This window comes from Coregonus clupeaformis, chromosome 33 (assembly GCF_020615455.1).
Source record: "Coregonus clupeaformis isolate EN_2021a chromosome 33, ASM2061545v1, whole genome shotgun sequence".
In the NCBI taxonomy this organism is placed as follows: domain Eukaryota; kingdom Metazoa; phylum Chordata; class Actinopteri; order Salmoniformes; family Salmonidae; genus Coregonus; species Coregonus clupeaformis.
The window spans coordinates 40,248,982-40,271,558 of NC_059224.1; the positions used below are offsets into that span (position 1 = coordinate 40,248,982).

General features: G+C 43.0%; 1 protein-coding gene across 3 annotated transcripts in view; it reads right to left on the reverse strand.

The window, feature by feature from the left end:
* LOC121549139 (serine/threonine-protein kinase MRCK beta-like) overlaps positions 1 to 22,577 on the reverse strand; it is a 184,721-nt gene that overhangs the window by 22,186 nt on the left and 139,958 nt on the right. For all 3 annotated transcript variants that reach the window (XM_045210288.1, XM_041861002.2, XM_045210289.1), the window contains 6 exons: positions 21,259 to 21,475; positions 20,701 to 20,763; positions 19,217 to 19,458; positions 18,479 to 18,833; positions 15,755 to 15,852; positions 15,044 to 15,128 (listed from right to left, as the gene is read on the reverse strand). In XM_045210288.1, coding sequence (XP_045066223.1) covers positions 15,044 to 15,128; positions 15,755 to 15,852; positions 18,479 to 18,833; positions 19,217 to 19,458; positions 20,701 to 20,763; positions 21,259 to 21,475 — 1,060 coding nt within the window. The remainder of the gene's footprint in view (positions 1 to 15,043; positions 15,129 to 15,754; positions 15,853 to 18,478; positions 18,834 to 19,216; positions 19,459 to 20,700; positions 20,764 to 21,258; positions 21,476 to 22,577) is intronic.

A 22,577-nucleotide genomic window follows, 5' to 3' on the forward strand; every position in this document is an offset into this window, starting at 1 on the left:
ACAGCTCTCTGGTCTTGGCCATTGTGGAGAGGTTGGAGTCTGTTTGATTGAGTGTGTGGACAGGTGTCTTTTATACAGGTAACGAGTTCAAACAGGTGCAGTTAATACAGGTAATGAGTGGAGAACAGGAGGGCTTCTTAAATAAAAACTAACAGGTCTGTGAGAGCCGGAATTCTTACTGGTTGGTAGGTGATCAAATACTTATGTCATGCAATAAAATGCAAATTAATTACTTAAAAATCATACAATGTGATTTTCTGGATTCCGTCTCTCACAGTTGAAGTGTACCTATGATAAAAAGTACAGACCTCTACATGCTTTGTAAGTAGGAAAACCTGCAAAATCGGCAGTGTATCAAATACTTGTTCTCCCCACTGTATATTGCGTGTAAAAACAAAAGGGGAAATTTTATGATTTTATACTAATACAATTGCTCAGAAAATCAAAGGTTGCTGTCATTCAAATTCTCGTCAGTTATTTACATAACATAATAAACAGATAGTAAACAAGGTTATAATGAAAGTCAAAATCATGGCATGTACAGTGGGGGAAAAAAGTATTTAGTCAGCCACCAATTGTGCAAGTTCTCCCACTTAAAAAGATGAGAGGCGCCTGTAATTGTCATCATAGGTACACGTCAACTATGACAGACAAAATGAGGAAAAAAAATCCAGAAAATCACATTGTAGGATTTTTTATGAATTTATTTGCAAATTATATTGGAAAATAAGTATTTGGTCAATAACAAAAGTTTCTCAATACTTTGTTATATACCCTTTGTTGGCAATGACACAGGTCAAACGTTTTCTGTAAGTCTTCAAAAGGTTTTCACACACTGTTGCAGGTATTTTGGCCCATTCCTCCATGCAGATCTCCTCTAGAGCAGTGATGTTTTGGGGCTGTCGCTGGGCAACACAGACTTTCAACTCCCTCCAAAGATTTTCTATGGGGTTGAGATCTGGAGACTGGCTAGGCCACTCCAGGACCTTGAAATGCTTCTTACGAAGCCACTCCTTCGTTGCCCGGGCGGTGTGTTTGGGATCATTGTCATGCTGAAAGACCCAGCCAGGTTTCATCTTCAATGCCCTTGTTGATGGAAGGAGGTTTTCACTCAAAATCTCACGATACATGGCCCCTCATTCTTTCCTTTACACGGATCAGTCGTCCTGGTCCCTTTGCAGAAAAACAGCCCCAAAGCATGATGTTTCCACCCCCATGCTTCACAGTAGGTATGGTGTTCTTTGGATGCAACTCAGCATTCTTTGTCGACGAGTTGAGTTTTTACCAAAAAGTTCTATTTTGGTTTCATCTGACCATATGACATTCTCCAAATCCTCTTCTGGATCATCCAAATGCACTCTAGCAAACTTCAGACGGGCCTGGACATGTACTGGCTTAAGCTGGGGGACACTTTTGGCACTGCAGGATTTGAGTCCCTGGCGGAGTAGTGTGTTACTGATGGTAGGCTTTGTTACTTTGGTCCCAGTTCTCTGTCCTTTGTCAGCTCTTTGGTCTTGGCCATAGTGGAGTTTGGAGTGTGACTGTTTGAGGTTGTGGACAGGTGTCTTTTATACTGATAACAAGTTCAAATAGGTGCCATTAATACAGGTAACGAGTGGAGGACAGAGGAGCCTCTTAAAGAAGAAGTTACAGGTCTGTGAGAGCCAGAAATCTTGCTTGTTTGTAGGTGACCAAATACTTATTCTCCACCATAATTTGCAAATAAATTCATTAAAAATCCTACAATGTCATTTTCTGGAGAAAATAAATCTCAATTTGTCTGTCATAGTTGACGTGTACCTATGATGGAAATTACAGGCCTCTCTCATCTTTTTAAGTGGGAGAACTTGCACAATTGGTGGCTGACTAAATACTTTTTTCCCCCCACTGTAAGTATCTATTCAAGTTATTGTTTTACATGTGCTCAAGCTCTGGATGGTGTTCCTGTGAGAGGAAAACAGATCATGGTGAAAGTAAGAGGGTGTTCGCTAAACATAATTGGATAGGAGATATAGCGCAGCAACAGAGTAGTCATCGATGGTATAAAGAACAAAAAAGTAATGGTTTTATTAACATTGTCATCACCAGCTTTCTCGAACACTGACATTACCATATACAATTAGACAACTATAATATCATCCCCTGACAGGAAAAGTGGAAGAGTTACAGTATTGCACACTTATTGCACACACACAATTACACTTAGCTTCTCACCAAGAACTTGTTTGGCAGAATCTGTTGTGATATGTGATGGTTGGAGTGAAAATCTACCGGAGAATAGATGTCCAGGAGGATGGTTGGTGACCACTGCCCCTACACACACTACAAATGTGTCTTCCAAAGTCATACAGTCAAACACAGATAGACATAGGCCCTACCAATTTACAATTCCTACTAATCGGTTATAGGGCATAGTTTAAACACTACACTCTGAAAAAAAGTAATAGGACAGGGGTGATGTGCTGCTAGGACTTGGTGTGGGTGAGAAGTCGGGCTGCAGAGTTTTGAACCATTTGGAGCTTATTGAGGGAGCTTGTGTTGATGCCACAGAGTAGTGAGTTACAGTAGTCTAGTTGGGAGGAGATGCCTTTGAACGGGGTATGGTAGTAGATGCCAGGCGCACCGGTTTGTGTCAAGAACTGCAACGCTGCTGGGATTTTCACACTCAATAGTCTCCCGAGTTTATCAAGAATGGTCCACCACCCAAAGGACATACAGCCAACTTGACACAACTGTGGGAAGCATTGGAGTCAACATGGGCCATCATCAACATGTTATTCCAAATAGGAGACAATACATGGAACTTGCAGGTTACAGACAAATATGTTTCAAGTTGAGATCAGACAATCAAAGTATTGGTTATTATAGACCCCATATGTGACAAAGTATTGGTTAAAGTATTGGTTATAATATGTGACACAGAAGTATTTTGCTTAACTGCAGAGAAAGGCAAAACTTGGATTCTGATTTGGGTGGGATGGGGCGTTCTCTAGCGTATGCCAAGGCACACAGGAAGAGGGATCCAGTCAATTCTTAAAAGTTCTCAGCTGGAATGCCTAATAGTAATATTTGAAGTTGGGCAAAGAAATGCCACCCAACTTTTTTGGACGTGTAAAGGTGGAAAGGCTGATTGTAGGACATTTCTCATTCCAAATGAAGTTTCTGAATAAGGCACCATGTCCTTAAAAAAGTTAAGAGGGGGAAAAAGAGTAAGCACTGAAAAAAGAAAATTGATGCGGGGCAGAATATTCATTCGTCCATGGAGACTGACATGCATGGTGGACCAATTATTAATCTTGATTTAACGAGGAATGCACTGAAGTTGTCACCAATGATAAGAGGGAGGATGAGTCTGATATGAATACTAGGTAAGTAAAGCCATGACATTCAAGAGACAGACAATGATGGTAAATTGACTTATTTGGCTGTGGCACTTAATGGCATTATGATAGACCCAATTAATCTTGTAGTCCCCCAAAAAATATATATATTCGACGAGGGCAAGGACTTGAGGAACAGAGTTAGCAATGTCAGATAGGTACAGCAAAATGTAATTAGCGTGAAGGGAGATATGATGAGTTGTTCCTTTGATTAAAATAGGCGCTCTACAGTGCCGTGAAAAAGTATTTGCCCCATTTCTGATTTTCTCTATTTGTGCATATATTTTTTTACACTGAATTTGATCAGATTTTCAACCAAAACCTAATATTAGATAAAGGGAACCTGAGTGAACAAATAACACAAAACTTGGATGCTTATTTCATTTATTTAACTGGTTGTGCCACTTTTAGCTACAATGACTGCAACCAAACACTTCCTGTAGTTGTTGATGGGTCTAACATTGCTGTGGAGGAATTTTGGCTCACTCTTCCATGCAGAACTGCTATAACTCATTGACATTTGTGGGTTTTCGATCATGAACTGCTCATTTCATGTCCTGATACAACATCTCAATCGGGTTTAGGTCTGGACTTTGACTAGATCATTCCAAAACTCAAAATGTGTTGCTTTTCAGCCATTCTAATGTAAACTTGCTTGTGTGTTTTGGATCATTGTCACTGATACAGAGCAGAATTCATGGCATGACCCACCTGCGCTTCAGCTCACAGACAGATGGCCTGACATTATCTTGTAGAATTCACTGATACAGAGCAGAATTCATGGTTCCTTCAATGATCACAAGGCATCCCCAAACCATCACAATACCACCACCATGCTTGACCGTTGGTATGAGGTTCTTACTGTGGAATGCAGTGTTTGGTTTTTGCCAGACATGTTGTCCAAAAAGTTCCACTTTTGACTAATCTGTCCATAAAATATTCCTCCACAGTGATGTAAGAGACTGATCAACAACTACAGGAAGTGTTTGGTTGCAGTCATTGCAGCTAAAGGTGGCACAACCAGTTATTAAATGTAAGGAGGAAATTACTTTTTCACACAGGGGCATCGGGTGTTGCATAACTTTGTTTATTTGTTCACTCAAGATCTGATTACATTCAGTGTAAGAAATATGCAAAAATAGAGAAAATTAGAAAGGGGGCAAATACTTTTTCCTGGCACTGTACACTGATGTTCCCCAACAGCATGCGCTAGAGGTTCTAGTGAGAGAGCAAATAGACCCAGAGAATGTAAGCAACCCTGTTTCACACTTTAATATTTAATATAATATATCTGTTTCATACTCCTATGCAATTCAAACTCAGGTGGACCAGGGTGGCCTGTTTAAACGCGTGCAGTGGGACCAGCACAGAGGGTACGAACCATATGGATATGATGACAATCATTGATCAATTTAATTAACACCATCACAATAAATCCATTATTTATTTTAGTCAGGTCTAAAGAATAGCCTAGTAATAAGGCATTTTTTATATTTTCATGATTAATTGGGTGACACTTTACCTTTAGCTATACAGAATATCTCACCACTATGCATTTCCATCTCCTCCTCTCCTTTATTCCTTTCTCGAGCGCGCAGACAGGCTGTCAACAATTTAGTAAAATATGTTTCGTTGCGAAAACATCTTACTATCGATGTTCCCAAACAGATTTCACTTCGTTCCCCAAATGAAGCACTGGGTAGCTGCAGGAACAAGGTTGGAGAGCCCATGGCATACAGAGTTTGGGCAGAAAATCACCTGTTGGGGCAGCGAGAGCATGCTCCTCAAACAGTGGTTGATGCGTGTAGTGAAATAAGTGTTTCCAAGCCACACTTTTGACAAAATCTTAAATCAGCGCAACTTGAGAGTAGAACTTTCAGTCGGGCATCAGTCTTCAAAAGAACGTAAAAAACAAATGTGCAACCCATGAATAGCATGTCCTTTACTTTTATAATAGAAGAATAACTATCTCTAGACACTTACTTCTTGAAATGGTTGCTGCCGCTGCAAGATGGATGGGATGGAGGATCAAGCTGCTGGCAAATCCATGTGTGTATATAGCAAGATTTTCATTGCAGTCCAATGCGAAGTGCGCTCATATGCCCATGGATTTCACTTCTCTGGCCAAATCAGATGAAGTAACTGTTCCGATGGAAGACAGTGCAAAGAAACACTTGCAGCTTTGCAGCCAGCTACTGCACACTTCTACTAGTATACGCTTGTACTTGCCTTTAACCACACCTGTATTTGGGGAGATTCTCCCATTCTTCTCTGCAAATCCTATCAAGCTCCATCAAGTTGGATGGGGAGCGTTGCTGCGTAGCCATTTTCAGGTCTTTCCAGAGATGTTCGATTGGGTTCAGGTCCGGGCTCTGGCTGGGCCACTCAAGGACATTCAGAGACTTGTCCCGAAGCCACCCCTGTGTTGTCTTGGCTGTGTGCTTAGGGTCGTTGTCCTGTTGGAAGGTGAACCTTCGCCCCAGTCTGAGGTCCTGAGCGCTCTGGAGCAGGTTTTCATCAAGGATCTCCCTGTACTTTGCTCCGTTAATCTTTTCCTTGATTCTGACTAGTCTCCCTGTCGCTGAAAAACATCCCCACAGCATGATGCTGCCACCACCATGCTTCACTTTAGGGATGGTGCCAGGTTTCCTCCAGACGTGCATTCAGGCCAAAGAGTTCAATCTTGGTTTCATCAGACTAGAGAATCTTGTTTCTCATGTTCTGAGTCCTTTAAGTGCCTTTTGGCAAACTCCAAGCCGGCTGTCATGTGCCCTTTACTTAGGAGTGGCTTCTGTCTGGCCACTCTACCATAAAGGCCTGATTGGTGGAGTGCTGCAGTGATGGTTGTCCTTCTAGAAGGTTCTCCCATCTCCACAGAGAAACTCTGGAGCTCTGTCAGAGTGACCATCGGGATCTTGGTCACCTCCCTGACCAAGGCCCTTCTCCCCAGATTGCTCAGTTTGGCCAGGTAGCCAGCTCTGGGAAGAGTGTTGGGGGTTCCAAACTTCTTCCATTTAAGAATGATGGAGGTCACTGTTTTCTTGGGGACCTTTAATTCTAAAGCCATTTTTTGGTACCCTTCCCCAGATCTGTGCCTCGACACAATCCTGTCTCCGAGCTCTACGGACAATTCCTTTTACCTCATGGCTTACCTCTACTGTGGGACCTTATATAGACAGGTGTGTGCCTTTCCAAATCATATCCAATCAATTGAATTTACCACAGGTGGAGTCCAATTAAGTTGTAGAAACATTTCAAGGATAATCAATGGAAACAGGATGCACCTGAGCTCAATTTCGAGTCTCATAGCAAAGGGTCTGAATACTTATGTAAATAAGGTATTTCTGTTTGTTATTTGTAATAAATTTGCAAAAATTTCTAAAAACCTGTTTTTGATTTGTCATTATAGGGTATTGTGTGTAGATTGCTGAGTATTTTTTTTATTGAAACCATTTTAGAATAAGGTTGTAACGTAACAAAATGTGGAAAAAGTCAAGGGGTCTGAATACTTTCCGAATGCACTGTGGGCTCCAGAGTGGCGCAGCAGTCTAAAGCACTGCATCTCAGTGCTTGAGGCGTCAGTAGAGACCCCCTGGTTCGATTCCAGGCTGTATCACAACCAGCCGTGATTGGGAGTCCCATAGGGCGCACAATTGGCCCAGCGTCGTCCAGGTTTGGCCGGTGTAGGCCGTCATTGTAAATAAGAATTTGTTCTTAACTGACTGGCCTAGTTACAGTGGGGGAAAAAAGTATTTAGTCAGCCACCAATTGTGCAAGTTCTCCCACTTAAAAAGATGAGAGGCCTGTAATTTTCATGAGAAAAGAAAATCCAGAAAATCACATTGTAGGATTTTTTATGAATTTATTTGCAAATTATGGTGGAAAATAAGTATTTGGTCACCTACAAACAAGCAAGATTTCTGGCTCTCACAGACCTGTAACTTCTTCTTTAAGAGGCTTCTCTGTCCTCCACTCGTTACCTGTATTAATGGCACCTGTTTGAACTTGTTATCAGTATAAAAGACACCTGTCCACAACCTCAAACAGTCACACTCCAAACTCCACTATGGCCAAGACCAAAGAGCTGTCAATGGACACCAGAAACAAAATTGTAGACCTGCACCAGGCTGGGAAGACTGAATCTGCAATAGGTAAGCAGCTTGGTTTGAAGAAATCAACTGTGGGAGCAATTATTAGGAAATGGAAGACATACAAGACCACTGATAATCTCCCTCGATCTGGGGCTCCACGCAAGATCTCACCCCGTATGTTCAAAATGATCACAAGAACGGTGAGCAAAAATCCCAGAACCACACGGGGGGACATAATGAATGACCTGCAGAGAGCTGGGACCAAAGTAACAAAGCCTACCATCAGTAACACACTACGCCGCCAGGGACTCAAATCCTGCAGTGCAAGACGTGTCCCCCTGCTTAAGCCAGTACATGTCCAGGCCCATCTGAAGTTTGCTAGAGTGCATTTGGATGATCCAGAAGAGGATAGGGAGAATGTCATATGGTCAGATGAAACCTAAATATAACTTTTTGGTAAAAACTCAACTCGTCGTGTTTGGAGGACAACGAATGCTGAGTTGCATCCAAAGAACACCATACCTACTGTGAAGCATGGGGGTGGAAACATCATGCTTTGGGGCTGTTTTTCTGCAAAGGGACCAGGACGACTGATCCGTGTAAAGGAAAGAATGAATTGGGCCATGTATCGTGAGATTTTGAGTGAAAACCTACTTCCATCAGCAAGGGCATTGAAGATGAAACCTGGCTGGGTCTTTCAGCATGACAATGATCCCAAACACACCGCCCGGGCAACGAAGGAGTGGCTTCGTAAGAAGCATTTCAAGGTCCTGGAGTGGCCTAGCCAGTCTCCAGATCTCAACCCCATAGAAAATCTTTGGAGGGAGTTGAAAGTCCGTGTTGCCCAGCGACAGCCCCAAAACATCACTGCTCTAGAGGAGATCTGCATGGAGGAATGGGCCAAAATACCAGCAACAGTGTGTGAAAACCTTGTGAAGACTTACAGAAAACGTTTGACCTGTGTCATTGCCAACAAAGGGTATATAACAAAGTATTGAGAAACTTTTGTTATTGACCAAAAACTTATTTTCCACCATAATTTGCTAATAAATTCATTAAAAATCCTACAATGTGATTTTCTTGATTTTCTTTTCTCATGTTGTCTGTCATAGTTGACGTGTACCTATGATGAAAATTACAGACCTCTCATCTTTTTAAGTGGGAGAACTTGCACAATTGGTGGCTGACTAAATACTTTTTTCCCCCACTGTAAATAAAGGTACAAAAATAAAAAATGTGTGTATTGGGCCATATGTGGTGAGTGAGTATATTGAGATGTACAGTGCCTTGCAAAAGTAGTCATCCCCCTTGGCATTTTCCTATTTTGTTGCATTACAACCTGTAATTTAAATGGATTTTTATTTGGATTTCATGTAATGGACATACACAAAATAGTCCAAATTGGTGAAGTGAAATGAAAAAAATTACTTGTTTCAAAGAATTCTAAAAAATAAATAACAGAATGTGGTGCGTGCATATTTCATTTTTTTCATTTTTATTTCACCTTTATTTAACCAGGTAAGCCAGTTGAGAACAAGTTCTCATTTACAACTGCGACCTGGCCAAGATAAAGCAAAGCAGTGCGATAAAAACAACAACACAGAGTTACATATGGGGTAAAACAAAACAAAGTCAAAAATACAACAGAAATAAATATATATACAGTGTGTGCAAATGTAGCAAGTTATGGAGGTAAGGCAATAAATAGGCTATAGTGCAAAATAATTACAATTAGTATTAACACTGGAATGATAGATGTGCAAGAGATGATGTGCAAATAGAGATAATGGGGTACAAATGAGCAAAATAAATAACAATATAGGGATGAGGTAGTTGGGCAGGCTAATTTCAGATGGGCTGTGTACAGGTGCAGTGATCGGTAAGGTGCTCTGACAACTGATGCTTAAAGTTAGTGAGGGAGATACAGTGGGGAAAAAAGGATTTAGTCAGCCACCAATTGTGCAAGTTCTCCCACTTAAAAAGATGAGAGAGGCCTGTCATTTTCATCATAGGTACACGTCAACTATGACAGACAAATTGAGAAAAAAAAATCCAGAAAATCACATTGTAGGATTTTTAATGAATTTATTTGCAAATTATGGTGGAAAGTAAGTATTTGGTCACCTACAAACAAGCAAGATTTCTGGCTCTCACAGACCTGTAACTTCTTCTTTAAGAGGCTCCTCTGTCCTCCACTCGTTACCTGTATTAATGGCACCTGTTTGAACTTGTTATCAGTATAAAAGACACCTGTCCACAACCTCAAACAGTCACACTCCAAACTCCACTATGGTCAAGACCAAAGAGCTGTCAAAGGACACCAGAAACAAAATTATAGACCTGCACCAGGCTGGGAAGACTGAATCTGCAATAGCTTGGTTTGAAGAAATCAACTGTGGGAGCAATTATTAGGAAATGGAAGACATACAAGACCACTGATAATCTCCCTCGATCTGGGGCTCCACGCAAGATCTCACCCCGTGGGGTCAAAATGATCACAAGAACGGTGAGCAAAAATCCCAGAACCACACGGGGGGACCTAGTGAATGACCTGCAGAGAGCTGGGACCAAAGTAACAAAGCCTACCATCAGTAACACACTACTCCGCCAGGGACTCAAATCCTGCATTGCCAGACGTGTCCCCCTGCTTAAGCCAGTACATGTCCAGGCCCGTCTGAAGTTTGCTAGAGTGCATTTGGATGATCCAGAAGAGGATTGGGAGAATGTCATATGGTCAGATGAAACCAAAATATAACTTTTGGGTAAAAACTCAACTCATCGTGTTTGGAGGACAAAGAATGCTGAGTTGCATCCAAAGAACACCATACCTACTGTGAAGCATGGGGTTGGAAACTTCATGCTTTGGGGCTGTTTTTCTGCAAAGGGACCAGGACGACTGATCCGTGTAAAGGAAAGAATGAATGGGGCCATGTATCGTGAGATTTTGAGTGAAAACCTCCTTCCATCAGCAAGGGCATTGAAGATGAAACGTGGCTGGGTCTTTTAGCATGACAATGATCCCAAACACACCTCCCGGGCAACGAAGGAGTGGCTTCGTAAGAAGCATTTCAAGGTCCTGGAGTGGCCTAGCCAGTCTCCAGATCTCAACCCCATAGAAAATCTTTGGAGGGAGTTGAAAGTCCGTGTTGCCCAGCGACAGCCCCAAAACATCACTGCTCTAGAGGAGATCTGCATGGAGGAATGGGCCAAAATACCAGCAACAGTGTGTGAAAACCTTTTGAAGACTTACAGAAAACGTTTGACCTGTGTCATTGCCAACAAGGGGTATATAACAAAGTATTGAGAAACTTTTGTTATTGACCAAATACTTATTTTCCACCATAATTTGCAAATAAATTCATAAAAAATCCTACAATTTGATTTTCTGGATTCTTTTTTCTCAATTTGTCTGTCATAGTTGACGTTTACCTATGATGAAAATTATAGGCCTCTCTCATCTTTTTAAGTGGGAGAACTTGCACAATTGTTGGCTGACTAAATACTTTTTTTCCCCACTGTAAGTGTCTCCAGCTTCAGAGATTTTTGCAATTTGTTCCAGTCATTGGCAGCAGAGAACTGGAAGGAATGGCGGCCAAAGGAGGTGTTGGCTTTGGGGATGACCAGTGAGATATACCTGCTGGAGCGCATACTACGGGTGGGTGTTGCTATGGTGACCAATGAGCTAAGATAAGGCGGGGATTTGCCTAGCAGTGATTTATAGATGGCCTGGAGCCAGTGGGTTTGGCGACGAATATGTAGTGAGGACCAGCCAACAAGAGCGTACAGGTCACAGTGGTGGGTAGTATATGGGGCTTTGGAGACAAAACGGATGGCACTGTGATAGACTACATCCAATTTGCTGAGTAGAGTGTTGGAGGCTATTTTGTAAATTACATCGCCGAAGTCAAGGATCGGTAGGATAGTCAGTTTTACGAGGGCATGTTTGGCAGCATGAGTGAAGGAAGCTTTGTTGCGAAATAGGAAACCGATTCTAGATTTAACTTTGGATTGGAGATTCTTAATGTGAGTCTGGAAGGAGAGTTTACAGTCTAACCAGACACCTAGGTATTTGTAGTTGTCCACATACTCTAGGTCAGACCCGTCGAGTAGTGATTCTAGTCGGGTGGGCGGGTGCAAGCAGCGTTCGGTTGAAGAGCATGCATTTAGTTTTACTAGTGTTTAAGAGCAGTTGGAGGCTACTGAAGGAGTGTTGTATGGCATTGAAGCTCGTTTGGAGGTTTGTTAACACAGTGTCCAATGAAGGGCCAGATGTATACAAAATGGTGTTGTCTGCGTAGAGGTGGATCTGAGAGTCACCAGCAGCAAGAGCGACATCATTGATATACAAAGAGAAAAGAGTCGGCCCAAGAATTGAACCCTGTGGCACCCCCATAGAGACTGCCATAGGTCCAGACAACAGGCCCTCCGATTTGACACATTGAACTCTATCTGAGAAGTAGTTGGTGAACCAGGCGAGGCAGTCATTTGAGAAACCAAGGCTATTTAGTCTGCCAATAAGAATGCGGTGGTTGACAGAGTCGAAAGCCTTGGTCAGGTCAATGAAAACGGCTGCACAGTACTGTCTATTATCGATCGCGGTTATAATATCGTTTAGGACCTTGAGCATGGCTGAAGTGCACCCATGACCAGCTCGGAAACCGGATTGCATAGCGGAGAAGGTACGGTGGGATTCGAAATGGTCGGTGATCTGTTTGTTAACTTGGCTTTCAAAAACTTTTGAAAGGCAGGGCAGGATGGATATGGGTCTGTAACAGTTTGGATCTAGAGTGTCACCCCCTTTGAAGAGGGGGATGACCGCGGCAGCTTTTCAATCTCTGGGGATCTCAGACGTTACGAAAGAGAGGTTGAACAGGCTAGTAATAGGGGTTGCGACAATTTCGCGGCTAGTTTTAGAAAGAAAGGGTCCAGATTGTCTAGCCCAGATGATTTGTAGGGGTCCAGATTTTGCAGCTCTTTCAGAACATCAGCTGTCTGGATTTGTGTGAAGGAGAAGCGGGGGGGGCATGGGCAAGTTGCAGCGGAGGGTGCAGAGCTGGTGGCCGGGGTAGTGGTAGCCAGGTGGAAAGCATGGCCAGCCGTAGCAAAATGCTTGTTGAAATTTTTGATTATTGTAGATTTATCGGTGGTGATAGTGTTTCCTAGCCTCAGTGCAGTGGGCAGCTGGGAGGAAGTGCTCTTATTTTCCATGGACTTTACAGTGTCCCAAAACTTTTTGGAGTTAGTGCTACAGGATGCAAATTTCTGTTTGAAAAAGTTAGCCTTTGCTTTCCTAACTGCTTGTGTATATTGGTTCCTAACTTCCCTGAAAAGTTGCATATCGCGGGGGCTATTTGATGCTAATGCAGTACGCCACAGGATGTTTTTGTGCTGGTCAAGGGCAGTCAAGTCTGAGGAGAACCAGGGGCTATATCTGTTCTTAGTTCTGTATTTTTTGAATGGGGCATGTTTATTTAAGATTGAGAGGAAATTACTTTTAAAGAACAACCAGGCATCCTCTACTGACGGAATGAGATCTATATCCATCCAGGATACCTGGGCCAGGTCAATTAGGAAGGCCTGCTCGCTGAAGTGTTTTTGGGAGCGTTTGACAGTGATGAGGGGTGGTCGTTTGACCGCGGACCCGTTACGGACGCAGGCAATAAGGCAGTGATCGCTGAGATCCTGGTTGAAGACAGCGGAGGTGTATTTAGAGGGTAAGTTAGTCAGGATGATATCTATGAGGGTACCCATGTTTACAGATTTAGGGTTGTACCTGGTAGGTTCGTTGATAATTTGTGTGAGATTGAGGGCATCTAGTTTAGATTGTAGGATGGCCGGGGTGTTAAGCATATCCCAATTTAGGTCACCAAGCAGTACGAACTCTGAGGATAGATGGGGGGCAATCAATTCACATATGGTGTCCAGGGCACAGCTGGGGGCTGAGGGGGGTCTGTAGCAAGCGGCAACAGTGAGAGATTTATTTCTGGAAAGGTGGATTTTTAGAAGTAGAAGCTCAAACTGTTTGGGCACAGACCTGGATAGTATGATAGAGCTCTGCAGGCTATCTCTATAGTAGATTGCAACTCCACCCCCTTTGGCAGTTCTATCTAGACTGAAAATATATATTCACCCCCTTTGCTATGAAGCCCCTAAATAAGATCTAAAGGTAATTGGTTGCACCAGAAGTCACATAATTAGGTAAATAAAGTCCACATGTGTGCAATCTAAGTGTCACATGATCTCAGTATATACACCTGTTCTGAAAGGCCCCAGAGTCTGCAACACCACTAAGCAAGGGGCACCACCAAGCAAGCAGCACCATGAAGACCAAGGAACTCTCCAAACAGGTCAGGGACAAAGTTGTGGAGAAGTACAGATCAGGGTTGGGTTATAAAAAAAATATTTGAAACTTTGAACATCCCACGGAGCACCATTACATCAATTATAAAAAAATTGAAAGAATATGGCACCACAACAAACCTGCCAAGAGAGGGCCGCCCACCAAAACTCACGGACCAGGCAAGGAGGGCATTAATCAGAGAGGCAACAAAGAGACCAAAGATAACCCTGAAGGAGCTGCAAAGCTCCACAGCGGAGATTGGAATATCTGTCCATTGGACCACTTTAAGCCGTACACTCCACAGAGCTGGGCTTTACGGAAGAGTGGCCAGAAAAAAGCCATTGCTTAAAGAAAAAAATAAGCAAACACGTTTGGTGTTTGCCAAAAGACTCCCCAAACATATGGAAGAAGGTACCTTCTTCCATATGTTTGGGGAGTCTTGGCAAACACCAAACGTGTTTGCTTATTTGAGACTAAACTTGAGCTTTTCGGCCATCAAGGAAAACGCTATGTCTGGCGCAAACCCATCACCTCTCATCACCCCGAGAACACCATCCCCACGATGAAGCATGGTGGTGGCAGCATCATGCTATGGGGATGTTTTTCATCGGCATGGACTGGGAAACTGGTCAAAATAGAAGGAATGATGGATGGCGCTAAATACAGGGAAATTCTTGAAGGAAACCTGTTTCAGTCTTCGAAAGATTTGAGACTGGGACCAGGGTTCACCTTCCAGCAGGACAATGACCCTAAGCATACTGCTAAAGCAACACTCGAGTGGTTTAAGGGGAAACATTTAAATGTCTTGGAATGGCCTAGTCAAAGCCCAGACCTCAATCCAATTGAGAATCTGTGGTATGACTTAAAGATTGATGTACACCAGCGGAACCCATCCAACTTGAAGGAGCTGGAGCAGTTTTGCCTTGAAGAATGGGCAAAAATCCCAGTGACTAGATGTGCCAAGCTTATAGAGACATACCCCAAGAGACTTGAAGCTGTAATTGCTGCAAAAGGTGGCTCTTCAAAGTACTGACTTTGGGGGGGGGGGGGATGAATAGTTCTGCATGCTCAAGTTCAGTTTTTTTGTCTTATTTCTTGTTTGTTTCACACCAAAAAATATTTTGCATCTTCAAAGTGGTAGGCATGTTGTGTAAATCAAATGATACAAGCCCCCAAAAAATTGAAAAAATGCCAAAGGGGGTGAATACTTTCGCAAGCCACTGTATTTGTACCTGTGGAGTTGTTGCTGAAGTAGATGAGGCGTGGTTGTTCGGAGCCCAGCAGGTTCAGACTGCCCTCCACATTCAGAGGCCTTATCTGAGGGGGCAGGGACATGGGTTACACCAAGCCACACTACAGGTGGACACATTCATACATGCAAGCAGGGGCATACACATGCGCATGACAAGTAAAAACACACACGTGCACAAAGACACTTACACTCTTCTCACTAATGCGCACACACACATACTTTGTAACATTCACCCCCTACACACAAACCGAGATTAGAACACGCATCCTCTCATACACTCACCAAGACACACCATTATGGGGCATTCGACTCCAGACTGTTGTACGGGCAGCGCTGCTCTTTTGCCTGACGACTTCCCCTGAATTTAATTTAGCTACTCTATCGATCGCTACATACATTCAGTCTGAAACTGCAATCCTAGAAGTCGTTTGTGTAACTTCAAAATGAGGGGTGTTGTACAAAACAAATGAATCCGCAATTGGATCATCTCTAACAAATCTAACCAATCAGAGTATCAAAGTTAATAACGTCATCATGAAAGCCGGTTCTGGCCCAACCTATCGGTTTCTGGGACCAATCAGAACGGTCAGAATGGGTTTACAATCTAGAAATCGATGGGGAGGGAGGCAAATCCAGACTCATCAGTTGGCAGGAGCGATGTGGATGGGTAGCCATGGAAAGCTGCTCTTACCTTCCTCAGTGAAATGGTCTGGACCCACTCGGTGGTGTGGATGTCAAATACATCCACTCCGTACTCGCTGTACACTGTCAGGTAAGACGAGTTGGAGCCTGGCGGACACACAGGAGAGACAGTGAACAAAAACAGAGGCCTCCACAATTTGATCTATTTGTAGGATACAATATACCAGATTGTAAAAAAGAAAAAAAGAAAAAACATTTAACGTTTGAGCAATATAAAAATGTTGTCTTCAGTGCCCCTTTGGATAGCTTACAATTTCTGGGTGTCATGTATTGGGAATACATTCAGGCATTCTACATAGGCTGTTATAAGGTGTCTCCATCACTAGCAATAATAAATATTGTTTTATCTGGTGCCAACATTGCTGTATAGCCCTACTATTACATGTCATTCTGCATTTCTTAAAAAATATATACAGTGAGATCTAAAAGCATTGGGACAGTGACACATTGTTTGTTGTTTTGGCTCTGTACTCCAGCATTTTGTATTTGAAATTATACAATGACTATGAGGTTACAGAGCAGACAGTCAGCTTTAATTTGAGGGTATTTTCATCCATATTGGGAAAACCGTTGAGAAATTACAGCACTATTTGTACATAGTCCCCCCATTTTAAGGGACCAAAAGCATTGGTATTAAAGTAGTAAAAAGTTAAGTGTAATGGTTCCATATTAATTGCTCGCAATGACTACATCAACCTTCCGACTCTACACATTTGCTGGATGCATTTTCTGTTTGCTTTCAGATAATTTTGTGCCCAATAGAAATTAATGGTAAATAATGTAGTGTCATTTTGGAGACACTTTTATTGTAAATAAGAATATAATATATTTCTAAACACTTCTACATTAATGTGGATGCTACCATGATTATGGATAATCCTGAATGAAATTGTGAATAACGAGTGAGAAAGTGAGACGCACAAATATAATATACCCCCCCCCCCCAAAAAAAAAAAAATGCTAACCTTGCAAAAGTATTCATCCCCCTTGGCGTTTTTCCTATTTTTGTTGCATTACAACCTGTAATTTAAATTGATTTTTATTTGGATTTCATGTAATGGACAAAATAGTCCAAATTGGTGAAATGAAAAAAATAACTTGTTTCAAAAAATTCTAAAAAATAAATAACGGAAAAGTGGTCCGTGCATATGTATTCACCCTCTTTGCTATGAAGCCCCTGAATAAGATCTGGTGCAACCAATTACCTTCAGAAGTCACATAATTAGTTAAATAAAGTCCACCTGTGTGCAACCTAAGTGTCACATGATCTCAGTATATATACACCTGTTCTGAAAGGCCCCAAAGTCTGCAACACCACTAAGCAAGGGGTACCACCAAGCAAGCGGCACCATGAAGACCAAGGAGCTCTCCAAACAGGTCAGGGACAAAGTTGTGGAGAAGTACAGATCAGGGTTGGGTTATAAAAAAATATCAGAAACTTTGAACATCCCACGGAACACCATTACATCAATTATTAAAACATTTAAAGAATATGGCACCACAACAAACCTGCCAAGAGAGGGCCGCCCACCAAAACTCACGGACCAGGCAAGGAGGGCATTAATAAGAGAGGCAACAAAGAGACCAAAGATAACCGTGAAGGAGATGGAAAGCTCCACAGCGGAGATTGGAGTATCTGTCCATAGGACCACTTCAAGCCGTACACTCCACAGAGCTGGGCTTTACGGAAGAGTGGCCAGAATTGAAGGAATGATGGATGGCGCTAAATACAGGGAAATTCTTGAGGGAAACCTGTTTCAGTCTTCCAGAGATTTGAAACGTATTTCTTGTTTGTGGAAGGCATGTTGTGTAAATCAAATTATACAAACCCCCACAAAATCCCTTTTAATTCCAGGTTGTAAGGCAACAAAATAGGAAAAATGCCAAGGAGGGTGAATACTTTCGCAAGCCACTGTAATGGTGAGAGGTTAGCATGTCTTGGGGATATGATATTTGTGCATTTGTAACTTTCTCACTCATCATTATTTACCATTCATTCAGGATTATCCGTAATCATGGTAGCATCCACATTAATGTATAATAATATAATAATATGCCATTTAGCAGACGCTTTTATCCAAAGCGACTTACAGTCATGCGTGCATAAATTTTTGTGTATGGGTGGTCCCGGGGATTGAACCCACTACCTTGGCGCTACAAGCGCCGTGCTCTACCAGCTGAGCTACAGAGGACCACTTGTAGAATGTATATGGGACACATGTAGAAGTGTATATGGGACTAAATACTTTTTACTAATTTAATACACATAAGTGAATTTATCCCAATACCTTTGGTCCCTTAAAATGGGAGTATTATGTACAGAAAGTTCTGTAATTTCTAAATGTTTCACCCGGCATGGATGGAAATAGCCTCAAATTAAAGCTGACAGTCTGCACTTTAACCTCAGTAATTGTATCATCAAAGTGTTGGAGTACAGAGCCAAAACAACCACAAAATTGACACTGTCCCAATACTTTTGGAGCTCGCTGTATATTTTAAGATAGTTTCTGATTTTATTGAACAGATAGAGGATGATAGTGGGGAAAGACAGGGAGAAGTTGTGTCAAAGAGCAGTAGGCCGGATTCAAACTTATGCCGAAACCATGCCAGATGCTGCGGCATTACCGCTAGACCAGCCAGGCCACTGCATTTCTTCTCCAAACCTTGCCTAACCCAACTCAACCACTCAAAATAAAACAAAACCGTGACGTACTGCAGGCTAGCGGTGTGGCGGGCCACATCAGCTCCTGGGCCCTGCTCCTCCTTCCCGTGGGGTCTACATAGATGCCTAGCTGGCTGAAGCAGAGCAGCAGCTCGGCCGTGCCCACCTCCAGGGCATGCAGCGCGTCCAAGGGCTGCTGGGCCAGGAAGGCCAACGACGGGTCCCCAGGGCTCACCAGACTTACGGGCGATGACTCGCCCTGGAGGGCCAGCAGGGCGAAGCCCGAGGGGTAGCCCACGCACAGGCGTTCACGCACCATGCCCAGCCACTGGGCCACCCCCGGGGCCTGCACCTCCCACAGCTTGCGGTGGTGCGGCTTGGCCCGGGTGATCTCATAGCACAGCACCTGGTAGAGGCGGAGGGGGGAGAGGGGACATTTTACCATACATTCTGGCAAAGCAGCAGATGTAAAGGACCTTTCATGTCACCTTTGATGTAGCTAGTATGAGTTCGCTTATGAATGATTTGCGAAGCATCTATGCAGTGCTTATGAAGACTTTATTGATGCTACCTTTATATATGTTGTTGTTTGTTTTGAAGTGGGGCCGACATGAGATACATTTATGACTTTTCCCCCCTATTTCTTATATAAAAGTTACAACTTCACCTACACATGTAATTTTAACTGTATTGGAACTATTTTGTTTTGGAACTCTTTAATGAACTAACTTTTTTTTACTTTAGTCACTACATTTGTCTGCATGTGTAAATAAGTAAATAAATACTGACCTGGCGCTTGATGGCGGCCAGCAGGCAGGCGGGTCCCCCGGGGCGCAGCACACCGGTGGTCAGCGCCTGGCAGCCCTTGGTCTCCGTCAGCTTGATGTCAAAGGCCGACTCAGCCCCCTCCAGCACCCCCCAGGGGTGCAGGTGCACGTGGCGGTTGCGTCCGCACAGCAGGGCCACCATCTTCTCTTTTGGGATCAGCTCGATCTGGTGCACCTTCTTGCAGTCAGCTGCCCGCACGATCACTGGAGGGGGGAGAGAGGGGGGAGTCAACAGGGGAGTCTGTAGGGCAGGGTTCCCCAACTGGCGACGCACAAGCCAAATTTTCCCGCGGGTGATTTTATTTGTCCCCCGAAGTTTTCTGAGCAATTGTTGGATATAAGATTGTAAAAACATCAGCAAATCAGCTCCAAGTGATTTTAATTTTGGAAATCTGTTCCAAAGTATTCCGTATTCCCACACATAATAGACAGAAGGGTTTGAAATTATGTTTAAGTTAAATATTATATATCTGTTTCGGCTTCTTGCAGTCAATTTGCAGTCAACAAATTATTTGTAATTATGTTCCGGCCCCCTGACCATCCACTCATGTAAAAATCGTCCCAAGGCTGAATCTAGTTGATGATCCTTGCTGTAGGGGCTAATGACACACTGAAGTCGATGGAGAATTGTGTTAAAAGGAAGGAATCACAAATAAAAGGTAGAAGTTCATATCAAATTATAAACCATTAACAATTTATTTGGATAGTCCATCTGTAGATGCTCTACAGACTATCCATAACATTCCAACTATCTATCTACTGACCCTAACCCTAGCTCTAACCTTAACCTTATCCTAACCCTAAACTTAAACCTTACTCTAACCTTAACCCTTACCCTCATTCTAAACCTAACCGTAACCTTAGCAAGCAGTTGCTTATCAACAGATAGTTTGTTGATAGTATGGTCATCTGCAGAGCATCACATGATCACAAGACAAGCAAAATGTTGGAAATCTACAAATCCTTGGTCTGCATGTTGCTATGCACAAAACCAGTTATGTTCATATCGTATCATCTGAGCCTCTATGGGCGCTCTCACATACATATCCCTGTATGATATTGATCCTGGAGCATTCGGTACCCTGATGATCTGCACTATAGAGCATTTGTGAGATGCAAATTAAACCTGGCTGAAACAAATCCTGGACCCTGGCCAAGTGGTGGATCCAAGATCCAGGACTAGAGTACCAGGTATCGTGAAGTGTCAGTGCGAGTTGAGTGGAACTTTTTTGCCCGTTGTAAACAAGCTAGCTTGCTACTGTCATGTAGAATGTGCGTCTAGGCAAATCGCACCATGAAACAATTATTTTCAGTTCTTGTGAAAGCACAAAGTATATGGTAGAACTTTCACAACCGCTCCAGGAAACTCTACCATGGTTCCGAATGTCATAGGTGAAAACGCCCTATGAGTGAATATGACCAGATGTCAGATAAGTATGTTCTTACCATCTCTGGTGACCTCCACTACAAACAGACCTTCCTCTGTGCCCAGGGCGATACGCTCTCGATCTGCAGAGAGAAGAGCAGTCAACAGTCAATCACACTTCCTCTGACAGTAACACATTCTCTGCATACACCTCTCTCGCGCTCTCTTTCTCTCTCCATCTTTCACGCACACATTCTGGAACTCATTTATCAATACATACACCTTACATTTGTTATTAATGAAAATGCATAAATAAAACACACAAGATATTTAACTAATGTTTCTTACACCTTGAACATAGTTTTTTTTTACCTGTTCGAGCTACTAAACTGTGTAAAAGCTGAAATCTTTGAGAAAAAAATATTTCCACACACATTTTTTGCTGGTCACGAATGATAAATGAGGCCCACTGTCCCTTACTGATCATGCAGAGTGTGGTCTTGATGACAGACAGAGAGGAGTCGTATGCCTCTCACACACTATCCCATTGCCATCCTCACACACACAAAAACACACAGCGCAGGTGTGTTTGCAAGAGGTAAATGTCACACACAGTCTCCCCATTCCCTCCAACTCACCGATGATGGCGGCGGAGATCGTAGTCTTGATGGCGGGCAGTGACGAGTCATAGGCTTCGTGCAGCGCGTGCACCACACGGTTCTTGAGGCGGTTCTTGGCCAGGATGCTCTGCAGGCCCTCCAGGATGCCAACCCACTTCCTCTTCTCCGCCTCGCTCTCCGCCAGCACCAGTAGGGAGACGGCGCACACTGGCGAGCTCAGCAGGGACGACGTCACCTGGGACAGAGAGAGAGAGAGCGAGGGTTAATAATAATAATAACTGGAACTTTATTAAGTGTCTTTGGGTCCTTTAATGGCGCATTTCCATACAGGATTTACCCCAGTGTTTTACCCAAAAGGCTCAGACTTTTCTGTTTCCATCTACGCGGGCCGGCACCCGTTGTTTCACTGGGCCATGGCTCTGGCGAACCTGCTTTCACCTGGGGCGAAAGCCAGGGCACTGGTATGTTTCAGCGGGCATTTACATAACAATGGCCAACTTTGAACTTTAACACCTCACAAATCGACGGTCTTGATGCAGAGGTTGTTGATTCTGCTCTCCCAAAGTTCTTAAGTGTCACACTCCTAATGGAAACACAATTACACTACAGTTCACATTAACATAAACACTGGTAACACACTGGTGTGGGGGTAAAACTCCATGGAAATGCGGCAGAAAAGTGCTATATAAAACCCATGTTTAATTATTACTATTTCAAGTTTGTTTATTGCGTTTACTTTTCTCACATAGGAAACATCCCATATTAACAGTAGATTAGAATACAATTATACAGTAATCAATATATTAACATTATTTACATAAAGGGTAATGTGTTATTTTTTTACATTTTACATTTACATTTTAGTCATTTAGCAGACGCTCTTATCCAGAGCGACTTACAGTTAGCGAATACATATTTTTTTTATACTGGCCCCCCGTGGGAATCGAACCCACAACCCTGGCGTTGCAAACGCCATGCTCTATCAACTGAGCTACATCCCTGCCGGCCATTCCCTCCCCTACCCTGGACGACGCTGGGCCAATTGTGCGCCGCCCATGAGTCTCCCGGTCGCGGCCGGCTGCGACAGAGCCTGGATTCGAACCAGGATCTCTAGTGGCACAGTTTGCACTGCGATGCAGTGCCTTAGACCACTGCGCCACTCAGGAATACACTTATTCAATATAACATTCCTTAGTAACTCCTAAATAGTTATAACATCCTTTAGAATGTGTTACAATAATGACTTTACTTAGAGATTGTTTATTGGGTTTTCTCTGATAGGAAACATCATCCCATAGTAGGAATAGATTACAATAAAACTATAAAGGGGTCAATAT